Consider the following 25,470-nt stretch of genomic DNA (forward strand, 5'->3'; position numbering starts at 1 on the left):
TCACTCCCAGTCGACTGATGAAACATGCAGTCGATTGGTACCGAGTACATTCTCTCACAGCACTCGGACCCTCACCCTTACGACTCATTTGACGCTTCCTTCACAGCCTTGACTTTTTGCCTTCAAGCCTACTTCCTCTTTAGCTCTCGTCCCTCGGATGCATGCAAGCCCGCGGCTCACCCCCAATGTCATCCTTCGTGTATGCCTCGAAGTCGCTTCCCTCCGCCCTTGTCCTTGCTGCCTTATCCACGGTCCCTCGGATGTTCCATCTTTCACCGAACCCAAAGCCGTCAACCTGAGTCACATGTGTATCCTGCAGTCCTGCATAACTCAAGTACACATATCAAATAACAAGGGTGAACCTAACTTAAACCCTTTGCCCAAACACCAAAATACATGGTCCCACAAACCATTGAGATTGCTCCAACAATCTCCCCCTTTTTGATGTTTGCCAATACGTTTAAGTTAGGGAAAACATAATAACAAATGACATGCTAAAGCAAATGGACTTACGTTGCCAAAACTACACATTGGACTTACACTGCCGAATGGACTCACGATGCCAAGGCTACACACTTGGACTTACAACGCCGAATGGACTTATGATGCCAAGGCTATACGCTTGGACTTACAACGCCGAATGGACTTACGATGCCAAGGCTACACACTTGGACTTACAACGCCGAATGGACTTACGATGCAAGGCTACACACTTGGACTTACACTGCCGAATCAAAAACAATGCAACATGCATTTGAACCTATCACAAGGCTCCCCCTACACCTAAGCTCCCCATTGAGCTAGGAATTTTACCACAGTGCTATTTAAGAACCTACAAGGCTCCCCCTACTTAAAGGCACTAAGATTTCCCAACTAAACCTTACTTTTCCCCCTTTGCCTAACATCCAAAAGGTTCTTCAACAATATCCCAATTGTTAAAAACTTGTCATCCAAATTGACTCTAAACTCATGTATTCATCCCCCATGAATCTCATACACATATATGAGCTGACTCGGTCACAAACCAAGGCTGAAAACAGAATCAACCTGGTATCAATCGACTGCCCCAATCGACTGACCTCATCGAAACAGCACACAGAATCATTCTATGCTCAATTTTCACTGTTACCAGTCGACTGGTATCGTTACCAGTCGACTGGCACTGTTTCGACCCTTTTCAACATTTTTGACCCAATTTCAAAAATGTACCATTAAATCTACAAACCTCCAAAAATCCTCAAATTTTGTGGAGAGATCTGTTTTACCCATGTCTACTTGGGAAAAATATATTCAAAAATATATTTATTACCAATCCCAAGATTGGCACAAAATTCAAAACTAGCTAAATAGTTCAATTGAACCTTGACCTAAAGTCCTAGTTTTATCTTCCTCTTGATGTATTTACTCATACTAACCCACAATGCATCCCTAGCTGTAAAATACCGGAAAAATGACGAATAATGATGAGGGAATTTTCCGGGATTTTTGGAAATTTTTCTGGAATTTTTCGGAGCTCGTATGGACGAGTTAATGGGGATAAAAACGGGGCCCGGGAAAGCCTGTTTGGGTTACCCCATTTAAACGAGGAAAAATTTTATTTATTTATTTAATTTCTTTTCCTCGTTACTGTGCCCTAACCCTTTCCTCTTCGACGCCGCGCGCCCCTCTTCTTCCCTGCCGACGCTGTGATCTTCCCGACGCCACTCCTCTTCCTCTCCTCTCTGCACCGGGCCACCGGCCATCTTCTCTTCAGCCTTTCTTCTTCGCTGAGCACTGCGCCGCCGACGCAGATCTTGTTTTCTTCCACGGCTGTCCACCGAATCTAGGAGAGGAGACCTAGTTCAGATTTGTCTCCACCGGATCGCCAGCGACGCCATATCCTCACAGCGACGCCCCATCCTCACTGCCAGCCTCCCCTGTGCTCTAGCGCCGACACTGATTGCCTTCTTCTGCTGTGATTTGGGAGCACAACAGTCGTGCCCTAGCGCCTGTGCCGTAGCCGCTTAGCACCGCCCGACACCTCCTGGCACAGCCGAGCCCTCTCCCGATCTCCCATACTTCGTGCCCTAGCCCCGGTTTGGCACCGCTGACCATCAGATCCCTACCTTCAATCGCCAACCTAATTTCAAGATTGGTGCTAGACTTGATCCTTGGTCCGACATGAAGTTTCTGATCAAGTAGATTTATCCGGCAATGTGACCGAAAGGTAAGGGTTGAGGGTTTGATTTTATGCTCAATTATGGAAGCGTTGATTTTGATCTAGGGGTGTTGGGTTGCAGATTGTTAGTTGTGGCAATTCTTATGGGGTCAAGGATTTCTGTTAGAGTTCGTACAAGTCATCTTTTCCGGCAGCAACCTTCTACAGCAGCGTATCATCAGTTGAGGATTTAAAGGAGGTAAGTTGTTAGTTAAATGTTATTAATCAAGAATTAGAGTTGAATTCTTGGTTGTGGTTCTATGGATATTGATTTGGAATGTTTGAATGGAAAGGTGCAGCGGGTTTACTTTGGTTTTGGCTAAGTTTCCAGCAGCATACAGTTTCATCTATTCAATTGTGGGTCAACAGAAATTCATCTGGTTTTAGGTGAGTTTTGAAGTTTTATTCTTGTCTACATTTGGATGTGAGTAGTGTGATGTGGGTAGGATGAATGATTGTTGGTTGGATTATCAGATGTGGTGGTTTGGTTAGTTGTAGACGATGATGTTTGGTTGTTGTGGATTTATGATGGAAATCTTATTGATTGATTGATGTAGAAGGTCACATGATCATTTATAAGATTATGGGATTAGTATCATGATTTGTTATGATGGATTGTTAATTAAATTGACATCGTGATAAATAGAAGAGTTTATGAATGATTTAATCATTGGATTGATTATAAAATGTGGAGTGTCTTGGAAAGATTAAAGGATTCATGGATGGTTTGATTTAGGTTTTCCCTAATTAGGTTGAGTTGAGATTTAGCTAACTGTTGCATATGTAATTAGCTAAATTATAATCATGTGATTTGCAGGATGTTGATTCGGGACGAGCACTTCGACATAGAGGTTGATTAGCTCGATCTACATTGGAGGCGGGTACCTCTTGACTTATCTTTTATGATATTGTCATTGGATATGCATAGTATTTTATAACTACAAGCAATGAACATGTTTGCCTTTGGTATGTCACTGTTTGATATTCATAGCATGTTAGATTTGTCGCCTGTGAAGTATCCGTACTTATGTCTCGTGATTTGTTACCATGAGTATCTTGTTGCCATGAGTACTTTATTACCATGAGTATCTTAGTTTCTAGAGTGGCATACCATGCTTTACCGAGGTTAGGAATAGGCTATGGATTTTTGTTTCTGGCGTGTGTATCCAAATTATCTGATACTTAGGTTTTTATGTCATGCCTGGATTGTGTATTTCTATTAGTATATCATATATGATTCGTGTACCTAGACCTTGTGGCTTTGATTTGTGCATATTGTTGGTACATATGCTATGGAAGGGGGATAGGTTTAGGATCTAGGTTGTTATACCATAGAGGACCTGTATACCCTAGATCCGTGGATTTGACCTACTGATATTGTGGTACCCATATTATATATATATGGATTTTTCTATGCTGATCAGGATGTACCATACTTGTTATGTTCAGGACATATGTTTTGATATTCTATCTGACCTGTGTACTCTAGATTTTGGTATGTGACCATCGCTTTTACAGTACCCATTTTGTATATATGGATATGGTTATGTTGATCAGTTTTTGCTATGCATAGTGACATGCATCATGATGGCATGCTGTGCGATTGTCGGCTCCATTATGGTTGAGCCCATCGCCAGTTACATGTACTGCACACACCCCCACTCATGGTTTAGTGGTATATCAGGCAGGTGTGTGGCGGTTCTGCTGTTTGGCTCCGTTGGTCATATGACTCAGCATGGTAGCCGGCAGTCAGTTCCGCTCTGTTTGGCTCCGCTGGCATTTAGTGTAGCAGCGTGGTAGCCGGCAGATGGTGGACTCTGTTTGGCTCCGTTGGTCAGGTGACTCAGCGTGGTAGCCGGCAGAGATATCCTCCCCGTCATCGTGTACCGGGAGATGAGAGCATTGAGCTCCCCCATTTATGATTTGGGGTCAGAGGACAGGAGTACTCCGACAGCATCCGTCCACTCGGTCACTGTTCAGGAGCAGTGATGTTAGAGTGCACGGTCATCACATGCATTGATTGTATTTATTTGCTTGTGTTTGCTGCACTTATATGCTGCATTTTGGTGGATACATTTGTTTGACATGCATACAGGAGACATACTGCGTATCGGTTTGATGACCCTTTAGTTCAGGATAGGAGTTCCTGGTGAGTACAGCTTCCTTGGTTACTTTTCAGTTTGGTATATTTCCTATATATTATTCGAAAGTTGTATTCCATGTTTATTGCTGTTAGATATATCTTACTAGGCATGTCTATTGGTATTCGCTGAGTTGTTGAACTCACCCCCGTGGACACTATATTTTCAGGTACCAGGTTATTTATGGTGTCGTTTGGAGCATCCTGTTTGCTGGTCCCCACGTCACATCAGAAGACATGTCGCTGTCTTTTTGCTGTTTTATCATGGTATATGATATGTGAGTTTTTGGTTCTGTGTTCTGGTTTTGTTTCTGGAAATGTTGCTTTGTTTATTGTGTAAGTCTAGCCGGCTAGCAGTTTTCGTTTTGGGTGGTATGTGTTGTCTTTTCCCGCTGTGTTTTTTTTGGTTTTAGTACAGCTGTGTAGGTTGTTAAATATATATATAACTGCGTGGTTGTTTATTTTGTTCCAGCCGAGTGGGCTGATGATATAAACTGCGTGGTTGTGTGTATATTCCAGCCGCTTGTGGCTGATGTATATTTTGTATGTAGAATTGCTTCAGATTGTCACCCGTACAGGGGAGGTGCTGCCGAAATTTCTTCGGACAGGGACTCCCTCGGGGCGTGACAATTTAGTGGTATCAGAGAAGGTATACGATACTTGCTATGTGTTTTGGATTTTCGAGATTTATCTGATATCAATTTATTTGGTATCAGAGATCGGCTTACGAGTCTTATTTTCCCGGTGTTTCGGATTTTCTGTTTTGGTCTTCTCGATGTGACTTATCGGGTTTTGGGACCTGGCAGCAGCAGGACATCTCCAAGCTATAGGAAGTATGTTGGTATACTGTTATCCTACTATTTAGTTAGTGTATGCATCGTTGACTATTATAGTTTATGACATGTATTATTATGACATGTATTAGCACTCTTTACTAGTACCTGTCTAGTTGAGATAGTAGATATTTTATGTATTAGGTAAAACCCTGATGATGATTGACCTTGATAGAGATTAAGGGTTACAGTTTCTGGTGATTTATCATATCATACATCAGTAGTTTTTAGCTTATGTTATTACTAGTTGGTTAGCAGATTGAGGCACATACCAGCGTCTGTTTTTAATAGCTGGGTAGTGGATTGTATTTATATCTTTATGTTGACCTAGCCAGTAGTATACCATGTTATCTTAGTTAATTTCATTAGTAGATAATTGATCTACTCTTGTGAGATCGGTCAGTAGAAGTTTGATTTACCATAGTTGCTTGAAGGGGATTAATGTAATCTTGATCAGTTGGTAGATGGCCGATTTAGTTTTGTTGGACCGATCAGTAGAGGACCATCATACCCTATTTTATGGAGATGTTGATCTTTGGGTTGTTTGTACTTAGTTTGGTATCTAGAGCACATTTGAGTACATGTTTTGTACTGACGTGGAAAAGACTGAGTTGATCGTATATCATTGTCGATTTTGGTCAGTCTTTAGATGATTGATTTATCCTATTCCGTGGGTACCTTAAATTTAGACTGTTTGTATCTTGTAGGATAACTTAGAAGGTGGCGTAGGGTTTGTGTGGTAGATTGGATTTAAAATATGTTGATTATGCATATTTATGTGGTGTGTAGATATGATTGTTATGAGTTGAAGGAATTCTATGATGGATAGTTCATTTGCAGATAGTGTGGGTATTCCCATCTTGATGTGGTTATTGTAGGTTCCTTGTGGATTATAGCTATTTAGTTAGCTGTACGTGCCTGATTGACATGTTGGAGGTATCTTATCGATTTAAATCTGTGTCGTGGTATGTGTACATGAGTGTGAGTGTCATGTTGGAAGTATCTTGTCGATTACATCGGTGTTGTGATATGTACATATGTGTTTGGTGTGGTATCTGAGGTATCTTGTTGATTATGTGTGATTTGTGAGTGCACCTGGGTTTAGTATGCCTTATTGGAAGTATATGTTGATTATACTCTTGGCATATGTGTATATTTGTCATGTGAGTGTTGTTTGAGGGTATTGTTGATTTTACCTACGATGATATGTGCACACGGGTTCGGTATACATTGTTGGAGGTATCATGGTGAATTATACCTATGATGTGAGTATTTTTGGTGTGTACTAATTGGAGGATTATGTCGATCATACATATGTTGTGTGTGCACGTGTGTCAGATGTATGGTTGGTAGCATCATGATGATTCTACCTATGTTAAAAGTAGAATGTTAAATGTCTACATTATGATATTGGTTGTTTTACCTTGTCAACTAATTCTTCCATTAGTGGGTGACCAACCCACTAGGAGGATGATAGAGTTGACTATGGATTTGATTTGCTTACTGGGTGGTTATACCCTAGGCTACCCACAGTGATCTGTGGTAGAGAGATCTCGTGCAATCTCTAGTTAGATAGTTAGGTGCTTTGGGCACTTATGTATTGTTGTGGTAGAGCGTAGCTTCCACATGTTATGGATCGTTTGTGGTAGAGCGTAGCTTCCACATATTCTGAATTCCCACATATTTAGGGATTGTTTTGTAGTGGAGCGTTGCTCCCACATATTGCGGATTGCTTGTAGTGGAGCATTGCTCCCATGTTTATTGTAGATACATATTTCGGATTATCCCACATATGGAGGATTTCTTGTGGTAGAGCGTTGCTCCCACATATGTGGTGTTTCGTGTGATGGAGCATTGCTCTCACACTAGAGGATCTATTCTTTGGTGATTATATATCGTTGGTGATCAGATCTGTTTATTGTTGAGGATCTTATGGTTAGGAATGTCTGTGATACGGACATTATGTGTCTTGGTTTTACCATTAGTGCTTGCGGTGCCCTAGATATTATCATGGACTCGATGATTTGGGTATCCCTAGGATGTTCGGATTGGTTTCCATTGTCTTTGTTGACGATGTGGCGATATATTTCTGATCCGTGGTGGGTCACGTACACCATCTTTGCATAGTTCTAGAGATGTTTTGTCAGAAACGTCTATATGTGAAGATCAGTAGTGTGTATTTTTGGTTGTCTTCTGTGAGATATTTGAGACACACGGTCACCAGTAGGAGTGTACCGTGGTTTCCATAGGAGATAGAGGTTGTTATCGTTGGGAGTAGACGGAGTCTATAGAAGAGGCTCGCAACTTCCTTTGGTTTGACTCGATATTTCCGGAGATACGTTGAGGGTTTCTCTCGGATTGTTATGCCACTGACACGTCTGACCAGAAAGGGCGTGAAGTTTACTTGGACTGAGGATTTCAAGACCAGCTTCCAGGAGCTGAAGCAGAGACTAGTGTCGGCTTTGATTTTTGGTTTTACCTTCTGGAGAGAACGGATTCGTGCTCTATACCGAAGCATCTCTACAGGGTTGAGCGCTGTTTTGATGCAGCACGGCAGGGTAGTCTCCTACTTCTCGGTAGTTGAGGGAGTATGAGGAGAACTACCCAGTACATGACTTGTGACTGAACGCCAGTATGTTTGACTTGAAGATTTAGTAGCATTATCGGTGCGGTGTTACAATTGAGATTCTCACTGACCATAAGAATCTCAAATGCTTGTTCACTCAGCAGGAACTTAATCTCCGACAGAGGAGATGGATGGAGTTCCTGAAGGATTATGGTTGTACCATTAGCTATTACCCGAGGAGAGCTGATGTTGTTGCCGTTGCACTTAGCAGGAAGTCCGGAGGGACTTTAGCTTGCCACCGAGTTGTGGTCACAGACTTGATTCAAGGTTTCTCCGGGTTAGGCCTTGAGGAGTAAGAATGGACAGAGAAAGGTATTCTTGTTACCATGGTTGTTCAGTCGTCGATCAGGACGAGGATCCGAGAGGTATAGGCTGGTGATCAGCACTTGCAGTTCATTAGTAGCCAGACAGCTTCCGGGCAGCAAACCGAGTTCACACGAGACGAGGAGGGTGTTGTATACTTCCGAGGCAGATTATGCGTACCTCAGTCTCATCCGGTCTTACAGGAGCTACTTCAGGAGGCTAATCGCTCTCGATTTACGATCCATCCAGGCGGGACGCGTACGTATCAAGATTTGCGACGTTCCTGTTGGTGGAACGGTATGAAGGAGGACATCGCGGAATTTGTAGCTGGATGTCTTGTTTGTTAGCAGGTGAAGTATGAGCACCAGAGACCTGCCGGTTTAATTCAGCAGATTCCTATTCCTGAGTGGAAATGGGAACTTTTACCATGGACTTTGTGGTGGGTTTGCCGAGGACACGACGAGGGCATGACGCGATTTGGGTAGTCGTTAATCGATTAACCAAATCTGCACACTTTTTAGCGATCCGGAAAACTGATTCTCTAGATCGATTGGCAGATCTGCATTGCCGAGAGATCATCGGATTACATGGTGTTCCTTTGAGTATTATTTCGGATAGAGACCCCCAGTTCACGACTCATTTCTGTCAGAGTCTGCAGCCGGTGGTAGGTTTTGTCGGACACCCACCCTCTGGGATGAGATTGGGAAGGCCCAGTTGTTGGGACCTCATAGAGCCCAGCATGAGGCAGAGTTGGTCCGTACTATTAGATGGAGGATGGCAGAGGCGTAGGACCGCCAGAAGGGTTATGCAGACCGGAGTCGGAGACTCTTAGAGTTCTCTGCAAGTGACCATGAATTTCTGCGAGTTTCACCCACGAAAGGGGTGAAGAGATTGACCTCAGAGGTAAGCCAGCTCTGCGGTACGTTGAACCTTTCCAAATCTTGGAGAGGATTGGAGCGGTAGCTTACTGGTAGCACTACCACCGTTCTTGGTAGGCGTGTACGATGTGATCTACGCGTCTATGTTGAGGAGATACTTATCCGACACGACGCATGTGCTGACAGATATCTCAGTTTTCGTACAGCCTGACGTGACCTACGAGAAGGTTTCGGTACGAATTTTTGACCAGAAAGAGTATTAGTTGCGGAACAAAACTATCCGACTGGTTAAAGTCGGATGATAGTATCATTTGGACGAGGAGGTTATTTGGGAGCTCGAGGATACTATCCGAGCTCGATACCCCATTTTTCATTTGAGATATGTGATTTTATTTACCGTTCAGCATTTATACTCGTTACCTGTTGATGGTATTTGCTGATGGTAGATGACGAAATTTGGGGACCAAATTTTTATAAGTGGGGGAGAATGTAAAATACCGGAAAAATGACGAATAATGATGAGGGAATTTTCCGGGATTTTTGGAAATTTTTCTGGAATTTTTCGGAGCTCGTATGGACGAGTTAATGGGGATAAAAACGGGGCCCGGGAAAGCCTGTTTGGGTTACCCCATTTAAACGAGGAAAAATTTTATTTATTTATTTAATTTCTTTTCCTCGTTACTGTGCCCTAACCCTTTCCTCTTCGACGCCGCGCGCCCCTCTTCTTCCCTGCCGACGCTGTGATCTTCCCGACGCCACTCCTCTTCCTCTCCTCTCTGCACCGGGCCACCGGCCATCTTCTCTTCAGCCTTTCTTCTTCGCTGAGCACTGCGCCGCCGACGCAGATCTTGTTTTCTTCCACGGCTGTCCACCGAATCTAGGAGAGGAGACCTAGTTCAGATTTGTCTCCACCGGATTGCCAGCGACGCCATATCCTCACAGCGACGCCCCATCCTCACTGCCGGCCTCCCCTGTGCTCTAGCGCCGACACTGATTGCCTTCTTCTGCTGCGATTTGGGAGCACAACAGTCGTGCCCTAGCGCCTGTGCCGTAGCCGCTTAGCACCGCCCGACACCTCCTGGCACAGCCGAGCCCTCTCCCGATCTCCCATACTTCGTGCCCTAGCCCCGGTTTGGCACCGCTGACCATCGGATCCCTACCTTCAATCGCCAACCTAATTTCAAGATTGGTGCTAGACTTGATCCTTGGTCCGACATGAAGTTTCTGATCAAGTAGATTTATCCGGCAATGTGACCGAAAGGTAAGGGTTGAGGGTTTGATTTTATGCTCAATTATGGAAGCGTTGATTTTGATCTAGGGGTGTTGGGTTGCAGATTGTTAGTTGTGGCAATTCTTATGGGGTCGAGGATTTTTGTTAAAAAATTAAAATCAACGCCGTAAAATAAAAAAATATATATTTCAATTTTATCCCTGTTCTTAATAGTTTAAGAAATTTTTTAATTTCTAATTTTGCTATGTCGCCGGAGTCCAATTTCCTCGCCTTCTTCATAGCTCGCTTGCTGTCAGATCATAAGAGGAGGAGATTCGACACGTCTTCTAACTGAATTGAAGGGAGAAACCAATTTTACCATCAAAATTTAAGAGGATATCTACTATTTTTTAATTTTGCCATCAAAATTTAATAAATTTTTAAAGAATAGGAATTCTCGTTATCAGCGTTATCTTTCAAATTTTTTTATTTAAGATTTCTAAAATCATTATTTTCATTATTTCTCATTTAATTACTTGATTATCAATAATTCATCGTTTTGTTATGAATAGTATAAAAATATTAATTTTTTTATTAAAAAACTAATTTAAATGATACTATAAAAATTAATGTTATCATTAAAAATATCTAATTTATATTTATAAAATAAATATTAATATTATGAAAAATGTCTAATTTAAAAAGTAAGGATATTTTTGTAATTTTATCTATTTAACCTTCATTCTCCTTCCTTTCCTCTTAATCTATGTTACGTTAATGAACTTTCCCTCCCTCCCAAATAAAAAGAGGTTAAATACTTTACTTCCTCTCACTTCCCCTTCCTTCCCCTTCCGTTAATGAATCTTCCCTCACTCCATCCAAATAGAGGGTAAGGGAGGGAAGTAAATATAAAGGTGTCATATTTATTTTATTAATATTAATGTTATTATTTAACCAATTTTAATTTAATTTATTTATAAAAATAAAAAATATTAATATTATACACTATAAATACTAAATATTAATTAAGAACCGTCAAATTACACTATGTTTTATTTTTAAATAAAAAATAATAGTAAAATAATAATGTCTAATAATAAATAAATTGATAAAAATAAAAATTATCATGAAAAATAAAAATTGTAATTATTATTATTTAATAAAATTAAATAATAATAATAATAATAATAAGAGAATAAAAAAGAGGATGTAAATAATATATATTTTTTATCATTATGTAAATTAATCTAAAATTTAAATCCTAAATAGTCTGAAATGTGTGCACCCTTTATTAAATCTATGCACGCGATCTTTAAAAGTGGTCTTAACAGTTTTGAAAAGTAACTTATAAAATCAGTCAAATAAACCGCTTCTAAAGTAATAATTTTTCAATAGCGTAAAAACAAAACTCTAATTAAAATAGTTTTGGGAGCGATTAACTTCAATTGATTCTCCTAGTTCTATTTTTACAATCACTTTGTCGACCTCTTCTAAAATTTTGATCTAGATAATCATTTTTTAGTGATGATAACTGTTAAAGTGTTAATTAGAATTTCAAAAAAGTACTCACTCTAATTTGTAACTACTATAATTAACTAGTATTAACTAATGTTACCTAGATAAAGTATTCGCAATTATGTAATTGCTACGTTTATTAGTATTTATAAATATGAAAGGGTTGCCATAGTATAATATTTATTAATGTTGACAGAGATTAAATAATAATTATGCACTATAATGGTAACTATTATAAACGTATAAAAACTGTGAATTCATAATCGCTACAATAATACTAAAAGTAAGAGTGGTTTTGAAAAAAAAAAAGTATTAATATTGAAATAAAGATGATAACTCTCACTCGAGAGCCATAGAAAACTATCTCATATGATTTAGAAAGGAGGTAAATTATAAAAAACTTTGTCTAAAAAATGATTTTTTGTATGAGGTTAGGTGATTTACGATGTATTTTACACATGTTAAAATTGATCATATGATTTATTATAATAACATTACTAATTGAAAAAAAAAATGCTGATACTCGATATATATGATATTATTTTGATAATAAATTAAAATAGAACGCCACGGTTATTATGACATTCTAATTTAAAAAAAGCCTTTTGATTTTTTACAAAAATTTTTATATAATTTTTTTTGACAAAATTACAAATGCATTTTGTTAAAAGAGCATTTTATTTATTGAAATGATGACTAATATTATGAAAGTAGTGTTGTGTTCTAATTGGATGTTTTAACGTTGGAGCAATTTTAATCAAAAGTTGCTTTAATATATATGTTAAAGTAATTTTGAATTTTATTCACATTATAATAATTTTAATTAAAACTATTTCAATTGTACATCAAATTGTTTCTAATAATATTTTAACTAATTGTAATTAAGTTACCTTAATTTTGATTAAATTAGAGTAGTTTTGATTATTTAAATAATTATAATTATTTAATAATTTTTAATAAAGAATTAAGATGCTTGAATTTTTTTTTTTTTTGATTTTTTTCTTCTGTAAAATCTTACAGCTTGTGGCAGGGAGCAAAGCAAGCAATATTTATTGGTTATTAAAAAAACAAAAAACAAGCTCCAATATTAGTGGAATTTAAGACCAGTTCCTTGATTCCTTGAAAAGAAAAGGTCAATATGTATTAGTTCTATTGATTGTTTAATTTATTATTATTATTATGAATTTGATTAAGATGGCAGCAGCCGAAGAGAATGCGAGTCATGATTTCATGAACTTCCTGAAGAAGGAAAAAAAAGAAAGAGAAAGGAAGTGATTCAAAGGAGAAGACAAGTGACCCAGCCAAACCAAGGACCAAGGTTGAAAAGCTTGATGCCAAGATCGATGTCTTGAAGGCCAAAAGGGAAGGATCATAGAGCAATTCTATGGACTTGAAGAAGCTGCATCTTGATTTATTTTTTTTTATTTTTTATTTTTTATAAAGGAGAGTATTTTTGAGTTTGTGGTATTTTTGATTCATATATATTCGAAGCTGACCAGCTCCCGCCAATAGTTCTAAATGTGCATCTTGTTGAATGCGTATGCATAACAAAAAACATAGTTCTAGTTGCTATTTCCAAAAGCAAATCGATCGCGCCAAGCATGTCCAATTCGGCCTCATGTTTACGATAATTCAAACCAATTTAGGCTCAAACAGTGAGTTCTAGTGGCTGCTGGTTATCAGGATCCCAAACCAAGTTTATCTCATACTTGCGAGTGTAATCCTGCAAAGTCATTAGAACAAGAATGAATACTCTATTTTGTATATCAAAGGGCAATCAAGCAAGAACAGCGAGCTTTTATCGGTGGTATCTTTATCGATAATAATTCGTCGCTATTTTACTTATTTCTTGTATTGCGACTAATTTACCCATTTCTTTAGTGCTAAAATGTTCCTAACAGGTTAGTTACCTCTAATTTTCTGATAAGTTCCTTGGCCGAGGGAGCAGAGATGATGATGTGCTGAGCTGCCTCACTTATGAACCCTTCGTCGACAGCCATATCGATAAATAACAGAAGGGAATCGTAGAAACCTTCGACATTCAGCAGCCCAACCTGACAAATTCAAGATAAAACACACACAGAAACACTCAATTCTGCAACTTGATAAGAACTCAAATATCATGAGCAAGACAATACCGGCTTCTTATGAATCCCTAGCTGAGCCCATGTAATGACCTCAAGAAGTTCTTCCAGCGTTTCGTATCCGCCTACAAACCAATTAATTCATATATCGATCGATGATGCCCGAAGGTTAACTAACTAGCAGAGATCAAAGCATCATATATATCTATGGTGTATCTAAACCAGGTAATGCAATGAAGGCATCTGCTCGGCGAGCCATCTCAGCTTTCCGGGCATGCAAATCGGTAACGGTTAGCACTTCTCCTACAGCATGATCAGTTAACTGCAAATAGCTCAATGAGGTAAACAACCTGATCCTCACATGAAAAACAATTGAGCTTACATCTAACAACAAATATTTAGAAATAATTTGCAGAAAAAGAAAAGCATAAATACTAAAGTACAAATTGAAATCAATAAGAATATATATAATCTGAATTCTCATAATATCATACATTAAAAAAAAATCCAGAATTATATGGAACACTGCTTCATGTTCACTTTTGACTTAAAAGCACATACTTTTCCAGTCTATTTCTTTTCGATAAGAGGTTAGGAAACATTGAATTATTGAATAAAGAATAAGAATCCAAAATAAAAGTGTGAGCCCCATGAACACTTTCTAAGGTAGACATTTGCTTAGTGTAGATGAAATACATGAAATGAATAAGAATTAGAAGTTAGAAAAGCTCGATTATATATTACCTCGCTTGGCATCAAGGACCTTGTAGTCACCCTGCACAGAAAACATAGTAAAAGAAACATCACATACAGTGTTTAAGTATGCATATAGAGAAAGAGTATAAACCCTAGAACATGACGGCCGCCGTCATGCACTGCATGAGAAAGAAGCCCCATCAGTCCAATGCTCCCTCCTCCGTACACCAAATCAATTCCACTCTTCACCTGCATCTTATGCCGAATAGAGCAAGCTAAGCTAAGCTAAGCTAAAGAGGAAGAACAAAGAAGCATCTGTTTATCCTTCTTTTTTTTTTTCCTTTTTATTATAATGGAAAAAAGAGAAAAAAAAAAAAAAAAAGAGAGATCAGTTGATTTGGTGGAAAAAAGCAAGTTACCAATTCATTTCCTAGATCCACGGCAGCTTGTTGATAGCTTGCCTTCTTCCCTGGTTGACTTCCACAGAAGACACATATTCTCTTAAACCTTGATCTCTCCTCCTCCTCCTTCACTCTTTCTACCTCCATACCTTTCTTGATGATCAGAATAAGGTTTCTCTGCGCTATTTATACGAAAAAAAGAAGTCGAAACTAAATCTTATAAGAAAAAGGAATAGATTTGGAATAGAAATTTGCTTTTGTAATGGATCCGACGGCGGCGGATCACGTGTGCATCGTTGACTAAAGAGCGTGGACGATTGGTAGCAGCATAAATATACATGTACATATATCGCCGTATTATACATATGTCGGCGGTTATTAGTTGATTAAATAATAAACCGGTTTCATACTGACAATGGCGGCTTCTTCCTAATTAATTATTTTTTCAGAGCGAACCATACCATTTCCGTGATAACAAATTAACATTAACGAAATAAACCGGTTTGCTGACGTCGTAAGTGACGCCGCCGCCGCCGCCGCGCCACGTGCGTACGCTATCTTCCTAAGCTGCTACGAGAGTCGGAACGCGACTCTGAAAACGTACGCATTCACGATTACGCAGAATATTACTCATTCGCCTATTGGTCCTGGACACAGGCGTGGCCTCAACGCGAGAAAGATCAACCCACGAATTGAGCCGGGTTAATTGAAGATGAAAAAAAAACACCTAATTGGAATAGGAAGCAATGATTATTTATGGCAGACATATTTAATCGCATGTCATTTCGTGTTAAAGGGAGTATTCCCTTTCCGAGGAAGGCTTTTTTAAAGATTTTTTGTCCTTTTAGTTTTGATGTAAAGAGGAAGGAGGCGAGAGATGGACGATGACGATGAGGGAGTTTTGGGAGATGTGCTTCTTTAAATGCTCCGAAATGACATGACAGGGGAGATGTAAAAGCTCTTGTTATGAATTTATTTTATCTTTAAATACGCAAGAAATATGATAAGGTTGCCCTACGAGTTTACTTTACGTTTCAAACATCTTAAATGATATGATAGAAGGCTCACTTTTTTTTTTTTTTTTTTTTTTTTTTTTTTTTAAGCTCCTGGAAAAAAATATTTTATTTTCCCATATTTTTGACATGGTTCTTCTCTTTAGGTATTTTTTTCACACTCTAAATCTGCAAAAATTAAACTGCACCAGCCGGGAATCGAACCCGGGTCTGTACCGTGGCAGGGTACTATTCTACCACTAGACCACTGGTGCTATTGGTAGCTAAAATGATTTACAGTATTTAATTATTTTCTTTTGGTAATGAAATAATGATAATATTAGAATAACAAAATAAGATTAGTGTTTTTTCTTGTTTTTTTTTTCAGAATATCTAATTTTGAAAAAAAAAAAAAAACAACAACAACAAACCAAAAGGCGGTGAAATCTAGACGAGACCCATTAAAAACCGTACCGACACTTCCATTGGTCCACCTAATGCGTGGACACAAGTCACGGAACGCGAGCCCACTTTTTTACTTACGAACATAAATTATTCGAAGGGTGTAGCTAGCGGGTGGCGCTCAATACGTAACAATTAGAAATTCTCTCGACAATTTAAAAACTCTCGTCTCTCCTGATGAGTAGCATTCTGCAAAGCGAGTCATGAATACGTAATCCGAGCCGGGTCAGATTGTGTCTCCATCGGGCGGCCCATGCGGTACGGACACCGACCTTTCGCTAATCTGACGGCCGTGATCGTTTCGCAGATCCGGACCGGGTCTGCGAGCGGAAAAGAAAAGGCGAAGGCGGTGACCGACTCCGCTCCCCGCTTTGGTGTGCGCTTTTTAATTATTTCCCGGCGCCGATTCGTTGGCGTGCGCAGCGAAGGAGAAGCAAAATAGATCTCCGAGTTCAACGCAAGTACCACTGTCGCTGCCATTTTTGTCAAATCTCTCCGCTTCTGTTTCTGTGTCCGTGATCCCATTCGAGGTTCGATGTCTTCAGATTAGCTATGATCCTTGGTTTTTGTTTTGTTTTGTTTTGTTTGTGAAATAATTAGTTTTTAGATTGATTTTGTTGTTCTTTTTGGATGTGATAGCGTGGGAGCCCTAGATTTGTAGCCATAAGTACGCGTTAAATTAGGGGGGAAAAGGAAGATTACTGAGATTTCGGGTCGAGCATTTGTAGTTCAGATTCTTATCCATCTCCTTTGGTTCTGTGGATCCCTGACTTCATATGAATGCTAGATTTTGGTTGGAAGAGACTCTTTTGCCGTTCATCTAGTATTGCTCATGATTTCCTCCGCGGAGGTTATTTTCGTGGAAACTTCATTGGATTTTCGTTTCTGGTCCAGTGCTTTCGTTGACAGTATAAGAGGTTTCCATTTTTCCATACGAGATGTAACGGTTACATGGTGGTGTGTTGGTTCTAATGGCGGAAAGGGTTATGCCCATCGGAAATTGTTACCTGATCTTTCATGGTCTTTTTCTCTTGCGGTTTTTCTGGAAGGTTGGGAAAGAAAATAGCTCCTCGTTTCTGGAAAAAACAATGATTAACATCCTGACAGTCAAGGAGAAATTTTTTTAATAATATGCTGCATTTTAGTCTCCAATTCTATATTGTTAATTTGAGGATCTAATCATGACACTATGTCCCCGGACACAATTAAGACCTTTTTTTTGAAAAAAAAATGTAAATTCTCTATTTAATGGCCTGCTTAGTGTCGGTTATATGGAGGAAGATAAATACTGATACATAGGTCATAAGTGAGGTAAACATTGACCCCTTGGCTACCTCCTTTCTTGAAGCATTGACAAAGGGAGGATTGTTGCTAGATTTGATAAGCTAACTGATGCATCCAATGTATCAATATGAGTAAATGACTGTGAGATCCTTTGATCGTGTGCAATCTTTTTTTTTGTTTGGTTAATTTCTTAGCGTGTAGAGATGTGTCCTGTCAGCCGACTAAAAATTTAACTGGGGTGAGCTCATTCAAATTGCTTTTCATTTTCGTTGCTATCTTAATGCTTAAACGTATATCAAACTTTTTATTTGTTTCTCTCTCCATTGGCTAATGTGCATTTGTCAACGACATACTGTGTAGACGTGCCCTTTTCCATAGGAAGAAGGCATTGTTATGATGCTGTCAGCTGTCAGTCTATACTATATTTTCATGGTCCCCCCTTTTGTTTGCATAACAATAGTTCTGCCTATAATATGTTTATTTTGAATGATTTCTAGTTCTATCCTTCCCCAAAGATATGATCCAAAGCAAAATTTGGATCTACATGGGTTCCATATTGTGAAACTTTTTGCTACATACAAGTTCCTATTGATTCTATAAAAGAAAAATAGAAGAATTGAGCACTAGCTTCCTTTTGCAAGGATTGATCTGGGATGGCCATTGTAATAGGTCACATCAAACCCACACTATTTTTCAGTCTAGTGCAAATGCACACTTCTTTTAACACTAGACTTACATTTGGGGCCTCCTTATTGATCTCTACTGTCTTCTATTGTTTTCAGAGTTTCTGTCACTGCATGCAGGAAGTTGAATTCATGGATTGAAGAGAAAAATTTTGATGTTTAAGAAAGCAATACATCTGGGCATTAAAAAACTTGATGTGGCTTCAGCTAATTGGCTGTAGTGAACTGTGGAAATGCTTTTGACTGTTGAAGGAGGAGGATTCTTTTCTTCTTCTGCATCGGGATATACCAATGGTCTTGCCCTTTTGCTTTTTGGGAGGAAAAATGAACAGCCCATGAAAGTTTCACCTTGGAGTAGTTACCAGTTAGTGGAGCATGAATTTGAGCCCGAACCTCAGTCAACTACCACAAAAACCCAAGGATCTGGGGGCTGCATTTCCTTCAATTGCTTTAGGCATGCTCATGCACAACTTGATGGGCAATCTCCAAGCAAAATTCGCCTAGTTAAACAATCTGAAATTTCAACTGATATCTCTTCTGACACAAGCAAGACAACAGCAAGTGATACTTGTTACAAGAGTGACAGAAAGCCTTGCCTAAAGGATAAGCTAAAGAAACCTTCCAGAGATTGTTCCACATACAGAGATGTTGATGCCAATGAGCTCATAGAGCAAAATGAAACTGAGACATCTTGTTGCACTGTGGGTAGAAAAGTTCAGTGGACAGATAAATGTGGCAAAGAACTTGTTGAGGTCAGAGAATTTGAGCTCAGGTATGTTTTACTATGATATTAGTAAATAAAATATACAAAGCATCATATGGTTAGTATTCTGTTCACAGTTCCTACCATACTTGAAATAGATTATTGTAGGTAAGGAATTTTATGTTTCTTTCATTTGAATTTGTAATCTGTTTTCCTGAGTTTTATCTCATTTTTTTTGCTTATTCTAAAGTCATATCATTAACGACTTGTGGTATTGTAACCAGGAACCACAAAATTGAGTTATGTGAAATATCTCAAACTTTATTTCTAGTGATCTTGTATGATGCCATAGAAAATAATAATAATAAGAGAAATTTTGGTTGTAATTATACTGGTTCACTTAACTCTTAATAGTTTCATATTTAAATTTTTTCACCTATTTTTCCTGTCATAGTGCTGAAGTGCTCACATAGAAAAGCAACTTCATGTTGTTCAAATTGTCAGTTGCAACCACATTAGTTTTCTGAAATTTACTTGTCTACCTTTGTTGGGAGCTTTCTATTCATTTAACTATAGTTTAGAATTTATTGATGATTAATATAACCAGATGACTCGTAGGAAGAAACCTGTAGATCATGTATTCGTTTCAGCTATGGTCCGCATTACAATTTGATATATTCATTTAAACTATTTTAAAGAACATAATGAGTGTAAGTCAGCGGAGATAGCTTGAGATTAGTCCAGGATTAGGGTAAAATCATTGTGTCTAACTAGCAATGGATGCAAGATGATCAGTTTTTTTTAAGTATTTTCGAAAGGGCTTTCGAGCTATGGAAAAGTTGAAAAGGGAGATGTTGCACGTCATGGGAAGCTCATGTAGGAACTTTAGTCAACATCTAGCTTTTAGAGGGAGTTTGTAAAAACATAGATATACTCATCAAGTTAATCTTCAAAAAGGTAGAGTTATTGGAGCCATTCGCAATGCTCATGAGTGTTGCAATGCAATGCACATGATAGGCATAGTGCACTGCACTGTTATTGCACAATTGCCCATGCGCGCCTGAGCTAATATGACACTTGGCAATGAAGCTTACATAGTGCAATGTGACACTTAATTCACATTTTATTTTGCTTTATTGCGTTGAGGCACATAATTTGATAATTGTCGGAAGCTCTCCACCTAGGTTTCTATATAGGAAGATGGATCTACCAATCAAATGTGCTTATCAACTATTGCCTTACTGGTGCAACCTAATGATTGAGCGGATCTGGGTTAAATAGTTTGGTACAAACTAGATTGTTCCAGCAATCCAAGAGCCAAGTCTAGTTGGGTGCAGTCTAAGAGATATAGTCCAGCCAAGGGACGAAATTAGTCTATGTTAAGGGCCAGAGGGGGCTTGGAAGACTCACTTGAATTTTATAGAATTCTCAGCAAGCAAGCAACGAGCTTCCTCTTTTTCTCCTGCAGTAACCTTCTTCCTCACTCTAGACTAAGTTTCAGCCATTGAATTTCCACACTCTGGTATACAGATTCAGCGACATGTTTTTTCTGTCAAATGGGTTGTCGGTTGTTCTTGGGCAGTGCAAGTCGATAAAAGGTTACTCTATCTCATTGTATTGTTGAGGAAATTCATCGGCACAACATTGATGAGCACAAATGGAGCCTCTTGAAAATGATCATGTGCAACGGCTATAATGTCGCTAATAAAATTTTATGCTGGCCAAATAGTGAAATCATGAACAACTAATACACAGTATGAAAACCATAACTAATTTCATGTAAGCTCAGTAACACACTGTCAATTTTGGCTCCAGATTAATTCTAATTCTGGTATTCTGCATAAGCTATCAAATCCAGTATCATTGTGTCCTTATTTCTCTGTTCCACTCATATTAAGCAAAAGATCACTGACTTGATGTTCTCTCTTTTCATTATAGTGCTCGTCCAGTGTTTATGTTGATATCTGCCTTTCAAATGTTACAGTGATTATGGTGTATCCGACGATGAATTTGAACACGAAAAATTGAGAAGATGTGAATGTGTAATTCAGTAAATTTGCATTTGCCATGCCTATGTAAAGGCAAACAGATCCGCGTATCACATAATTTACTACATCCACTGTGCCACTGCTCCATTACAATGATCAAGGATGCCCATTCAAGTGTTACGAGGAACCTCAGGACTGCAGTGAGGCAGCCTTTGTTTTTGGTAATTTTTTTTCTGTCCATGTATCCTTGCCCTCCTGATTCTTTGGAGGTTTTTTGAACGTTGGTAATCTATGTGTAATCTCTCGGTCGAGTCATTCAGTGTTTCCTTTTCTCAACAACGTGCTATTGTATTAGAATTGCTATGAGATAAAATCAATGATTTTGTTATAGAATATAGAAAATAAATATAATGCAATTATAATACCCATCTTTTTTTCTCAGATCCTATCTATATTTCACAGGTAGAGGATTTCACATTAAATTACTTAAAACATATTTCTAAAATTTGTAGATCTGATTTTAAAAGTAATTAAGCAACCACAACCAGAAACTGGAAATAACAAAGGAACTTAGCCAAATCTTATCCCGGCCGCAGGTCGCAACACAGACTTGTCTACGTCTCGTCCACTTCTTTCCTTCCCTTCCTTATATCCCCTATAAAGCCACTGCAAAATCCACAAAAAAAGAAATGGAAGATAGAGAGGGAGAGATAGGGGGAGATTAAGAGAAGCAAATCTCAGGAATCATGTCGATAGCAGCTCCCTCAATCCCTTCCATCAAGATCAAGACTTCCTCTCCTCACCCTTGTTCAAGTCTGTCTTTGAGGCCGCTGATCACCACCATCAGGAGCTCCCAGGCTGAGGGTCCTCTGAGGAGGCCTGCAACCCCCTCTTTGTCCCCTCCCCCTCCTTTACCTTCTTCACCACCTTCCGTTTCTCCTCCTCCTCCTCCTCCTGCTGCTCCTGTTCTTGCTGCTGCAGCCGCCAAGGAGGTGGTGGTGACCTTGGAGTTCCAGAGGAAGGTGGCGAAGGAGTTGCAGGACTACTTCAAGCAGAAGAAGCTGGAGGAGGCGAACCAGGGGCCTTTCTTTGGCTTCTTACCTAAGAATGAGATCAGCAATGGCAGGTAAATTGACTTATCCATTGATTTTTTAGGATCTGGGTGATCTTTATTTTGCCCCCTTTATGTGTCTTTAATCTTCTTCTCGATATTCTAGCTTTTAGGATAACGATCTCTCACTCAAACTCAATAAAAACTTACATATGAACCTCCAACTGTTAGGCATTGGTTTTTTTTTAGATGAATTGTTGTTATACAGTTGGATTCGGCATGAGGAACTGATTTCTCATTCGAATTGTTTTTCGTTCCGAGGCTTTTGAAATTATCTAGGGCATTCAACTGGTTGTGGGAGGCTGTGAAATTGGACAATTAGCTTTCATAATCCAGACAGAGTTGTGAACATGAGAATGACACAATTCAAAGTGGAAAAACAATCAGATCGGAAGATGGTAATTGTGAAATTTAGTTGAACTTCCAACAGTAGGTTAGTTGTCTTATGGTGCAATGATAAGATTGTTGAGGATACCGAAATTTCCATTAGCTTTTGCTGTGTGTTTGGATCATGGGAATAGCAATTCTATCTCCTATAAATCTCATGGAATAGACATTCTTGTGTTTAGTTGCAAATTGACCTTGGAATATCAATTCCCAGCAAATTGTAATCTCATTTCATAAGGAATAATGATTCTTTTCTCTATTTTAGGAATCATTACTTATTAATTCAATTTTTCAAATAATACATCTAATGGACCTCCCAACCATCTTCTTTGGAATGGATAGAGGTTGCACCCAGGGCTATGGTGCAGCGGTAAGGGCGCTCAGTTGTCTCCCTGGCACCCACGGTTCGATTCCCAGCTACAGCATATTTACAGGAATTTTTCCTCCAAATGGGACCTACAACTAAGGGATGTCGGGCTTATGGGCCATCCATCGTAAGTGCTTCTCGATTTATCCTAGTGGCCGGTGAGAAACTTCCGTAAGGCCATACTGGTCTGGGTAATCATTTTTTTGAAATGGATAGAGGTCAGTCCAATCAAATGATCAAATTGGTTGAGTTGGGTAGGCTAATCAGATCAAGCAAGCCAAGTGGCTGGCTGAGACAATTAGACAATCATATCGATTGGGGTATTACATGATACTTGGGTTGTGCAAGTCAGATGGATTAGTAGGGTAAATTGAGCTAGATGATTGGATGGGTTGATTGCGCCAAGTGGCATAGCCTAGCTGCACTCACTAGTTACACTTATTGAGGCTAGTGGCCTTATCATGTTAGACTGGTCAGACAAGCCTGTCATGCCAATTAGGTTGATCAAACTTGGCGGCTAGAAGAGTCAAGTAGGCTCGACAAACTAATTGAGTCAGGGCTATCATGTTGGATGAGTTAGACAAGTTGACTATACTTGTGGTTAGGTGGACCAATCTCAACAAATGTGTGAATCAAGCTAGACAGTCACACTAGTCAGGCGTGGATTAGTCTATTGGTCGAATATGCTAGCATGGCCAAGAAGGGCAATCTATAGTCGAATGGACTAGTCGATCAAATTGACAAGTTGAACCTAGTGACATCAATCATGTTAATTGGGTTTATGGGAGTAGGCAAATAGGCTTGCTACTAGTAAACACAAGTGGAGTCGGAGTCAAGGGTGAAGGCAAGTGTTATCCTACCGGGCCTTGCCCTAAATCCCCAAATCAAATTCCACGATAAGCCCGGGGTCTTTTGTTATATATATACAACTCTTATCATCGACCGATTAGCCTGGCTAGATTATAATTGTTGGCTCCGCCACTAATTTAGGTAGCCATACCCGCTTAGATTTTAGTATCCTTGTATAATGTATAAAAGTCAATATATATATTTTTTTTAAAAAAAATTCTTAATGCCCCCCATGCTAAAAAAATAAAGTGTAGTTTTGTCTCCCTAAACTCAAAATCCCATGTGTGCCACAGGTATTGATTAGACTAGAAGCTTCAAGCAGGCAAGCCATTTGAGCTAGATAAGTTGGACAAACAAAATTACAGAGGGATATTTGTTTTCTTTGTCAAAATTAGCCCTTGTAATTGATTATACCATTTCTACCAACCAATTATAAAAATAATTATATATGCCTATTCGATTCTATCAACCAATATAAAGAATACTTATTCCTTTTTTTCCCCTTATCTATTCTATTCTTTAGAAATATTTATTTCATATCTCATCTATATTCCGTGTATTAAAAGCATCATTAGTTCTTTTACATTATAGCAACAAAACAACATTGCTGTTATATACTGTCTATATATGTCTCTTCACTGCTAGCAACACTAACTTTGCCTTAAGAAAACTGCACTTAAAATCAATATTAATCAAGTCCTTACATGGTTTTACATCGACTGTCGTGTTAATTCTACAACTCTTCTTTTTCATCCAGACTTGGTTTGCCATTTACATCGTGAAGCAAACTTTTACCAGTCAATAAAATATACTTGATAATGAAAAAAAAAGGTTTACAGTGACAAGTATAATAACAGAACATCGAGCAAATCTTGGTTTTGATGTGATTGTTGTCTGGTGCTTTGGCAGATGGGCGATGTTTGGATTTGCAGTTGGGTTATTGACAGAGTATGCGACAGGTGCTAGTTTCGTCCAGCAGCTTAAGATCCTCGTCTCCAATTTTGGCATCCTCGATTTGGAGTGAAACTTGTGATTGTTAATCTGTACAAGATTTCAACCATCAACTCTCTTGTTCTTGAATTTGATTGAGAACTCAAAGCTCTACAGACTCTCACTCCTTTTCCTGTATTGTAAACATATGCTTAAGACAGATGGTGTGAATATCAGTTGAATATTTCAGATGGTGTTGTGTCTCAGTTTTCTTCTTCCATATAATTTCTTCAGTTTTATTCTTCTAGATAAAGAAGCATTCATCAGGTTCTTGTTCTCTGGAATATATTTTTTTTGGTGGTCAAGCACATCTGAACTATCCTCTGTGTTTAATTGATACCTTTTTGAAATTTTCATAATAAAGTGATGATCAATATTATCAATGACAGTTGAGTAAGTTCTCTAGTGAGAAATGGATCTAACAATGTTAACCGTCTGAATGAACCTTTATTAGAACTTCTCGATTTAAGCGTTGAATACTTGGTGCCAAAAAAACAAACTTGAGAAAGTCCAAAAAAAAACTTGAGAAAGTCCAAAAAAAAAAAAACTTGAGAAAGTTAGATGACTGATTTAGGGATTAAATAATCTAGTTTTATTGTCAATACATTTAGTCTTATTGTATTATCTTGTCTAAGAATGTCGATGGTCAACTTGCCAGCGATTGTATGTTGAGGTTGACTATCTGGGTGATCACCTGGCCATGTGATCTTGTGAAACTTTTTCAAGGAGCCTAGGATGAGAAACATGCCAAGAAGAGCAGGCTGGAATGAC

The 25,470-nt window shown here is 38.7% G+C and overlaps 3 protein-coding genes and 1 non-coding gene across 6 annotated transcripts; 2 read left to right on the forward strand and 2 right to left on the reverse strand.

Moving 5' to 3' along the window:
* Positions 1 to 13,174: 13,174 nt before the first annotated feature.
* Positions 13,175 to 15,150, reverse strand: LOC121970721 (cytokinin riboside 5'-monophosphate phosphoribohydrolase LOG-like). 2 transcript variants are annotated; one of them, XM_042521615.1, is made up of 7 exons: positions 14,902 to 15,150; positions 14,634 to 14,737; positions 14,531 to 14,561; positions 14,009 to 14,108; positions 13,841 to 13,911; positions 13,613 to 13,756; positions 13,175 to 13,425 (listed from the first exon to the last, which is right to left on the reverse strand). In XM_042521615.1, exons 1-7 carry the CDS (start codon positions 15,028 to 15,030, stop codon positions 13,351 to 13,353), a joined length of 654 nt encoding a protein of 217 aa, XP_042377549.1. In that variant the 5' UTR covers positions 15,031 to 15,150; the 3' UTR covers positions 13,175 to 13,350. The 2 variants fall into 2 exon arrangements, with proteins under 2 accessions (XP_042377549.1, XP_042377558.1); XM_042521624.1 differs by having other exon boundaries at positions 14,634 to 14,731; positions 14,902 to 15,141.
* Positions 15,151 to 16,079: 929 nt separating this feature from the next.
* On the reverse strand, positions 16,080 to 16,150 carry TRNAG-GCC. The gene has a single exon. It is a non-coding gene; the product is annotated as a tRNA-Gly (tRNA).
* Positions 16,151 to 16,685: 535 nt separating this feature from the next.
* LOC121970735 lies at positions 16,686 to 21,390 on the forward strand. Of its 2 annotated transcripts, none has more exons than XM_042521644.1 (3): positions 16,686 to 16,867; positions 18,425 to 19,076; positions 20,992 to 21,390. In XM_042521644.1, the coding sequence occupies exons 2-3, from the start codon at positions 18,538 to 18,540 to the stop codon at positions 21,059 to 21,061; spliced, it is 609 nt and encodes a 202-aa protein (XP_042377578.1). In that variant the 5' UTR covers positions 16,686 to 16,867; positions 18,425 to 18,537; the 3' UTR covers positions 21,062 to 21,390. The 2 variants fall into 2 exon arrangements, with proteins under 2 accessions (XP_042377578.1, XP_042377570.1); XM_042521636.1 differs by having other exon boundaries at positions 16,689 to 16,867; positions 18,404 to 19,076.
* A 237-nt stretch (positions 21,391 to 21,627) lies between these two features.
* LOC121970746 (light-harvesting complex-like protein OHP2, chloroplastic) lies at positions 21,628 to 24,890 on the forward strand. Its single transcript, XM_042521657.1, has 2 exons — positions 21,628 to 22,121; positions 24,619 to 24,890. The coding sequence occupies exons 1-2, from the start codon at positions 21,742 to 21,744 to the stop codon at positions 24,731 to 24,733; spliced, it is 495 nt and encodes a 164-aa protein (XP_042377591.1). The 5' UTR covers positions 21,628 to 21,741; the 3' UTR covers positions 24,734 to 24,890.
* Positions 24,891 to 25,470: the final 580 nt, after the last annotated feature.

The sequence above is a fragment of the Zingiber officinale genome, chromosome 1B (genome assembly GCF_018446385.1).
Source record: "Zingiber officinale cultivar Zhangliang chromosome 1B, Zo_v1.1, whole genome shotgun sequence".
Lineage (NCBI taxonomy): Eukaryota > Viridiplantae > Streptophyta > Magnoliopsida > Zingiberales > Zingiberaceae > Zingiber > Zingiber officinale.

Bases quoted from the DNA above. Each gene is read 5' to 3' on its own strand.
- LOC121970735 (XM_042521644.1), top strand. From the start codon at position 18,538: ATGCTTTTGACTGTTGAAGGAGGAGGATTCTTTTCTTCTTCTGCATCG. The intron at 19,077-20,991 runs GTATGTTTTACT...CAAATGTTACAG, and splicing joins GTCAGAGAATTTGAGCTCAG to TGATTATGGTGTATCCGACG.
- LOC121970721 (XM_042521615.1), bottom strand. From the start codon at position 15,030: ATGGAGGTAGAAAGAGTGAAGGAGGAGGAGGAGAGATCAAGGTTTAAG. The intron at 14,738-14,901 runs GTAACTTGCTTT...ATTCGGCATAAG, and splicing joins TGGATCTAGGAAATGAATTG to ATGCAGGTGAAGAGTGGAAT. The intron at 13,912-14,008 runs GTTTAGATACAC...ATTGGTTTGTAG, and splicing joins TGCCTTCATTGCATTACCTG to GCGGATACGAAACGCTGGAA.
- LOC121970746 (XM_042521657.1), top strand. From the start codon at position 21,742: ATGTCGATAGCAGCTCCCTCAATCCCTTCCATCAAGATCAAGACTTCC. The intron at 22,122-24,618 runs GTAAATTGACTT...GTGCTTTGGCAG, and splicing joins AATGAGATCAGCAATGGCAG to ATGGGCGATGTTTGGATTTG.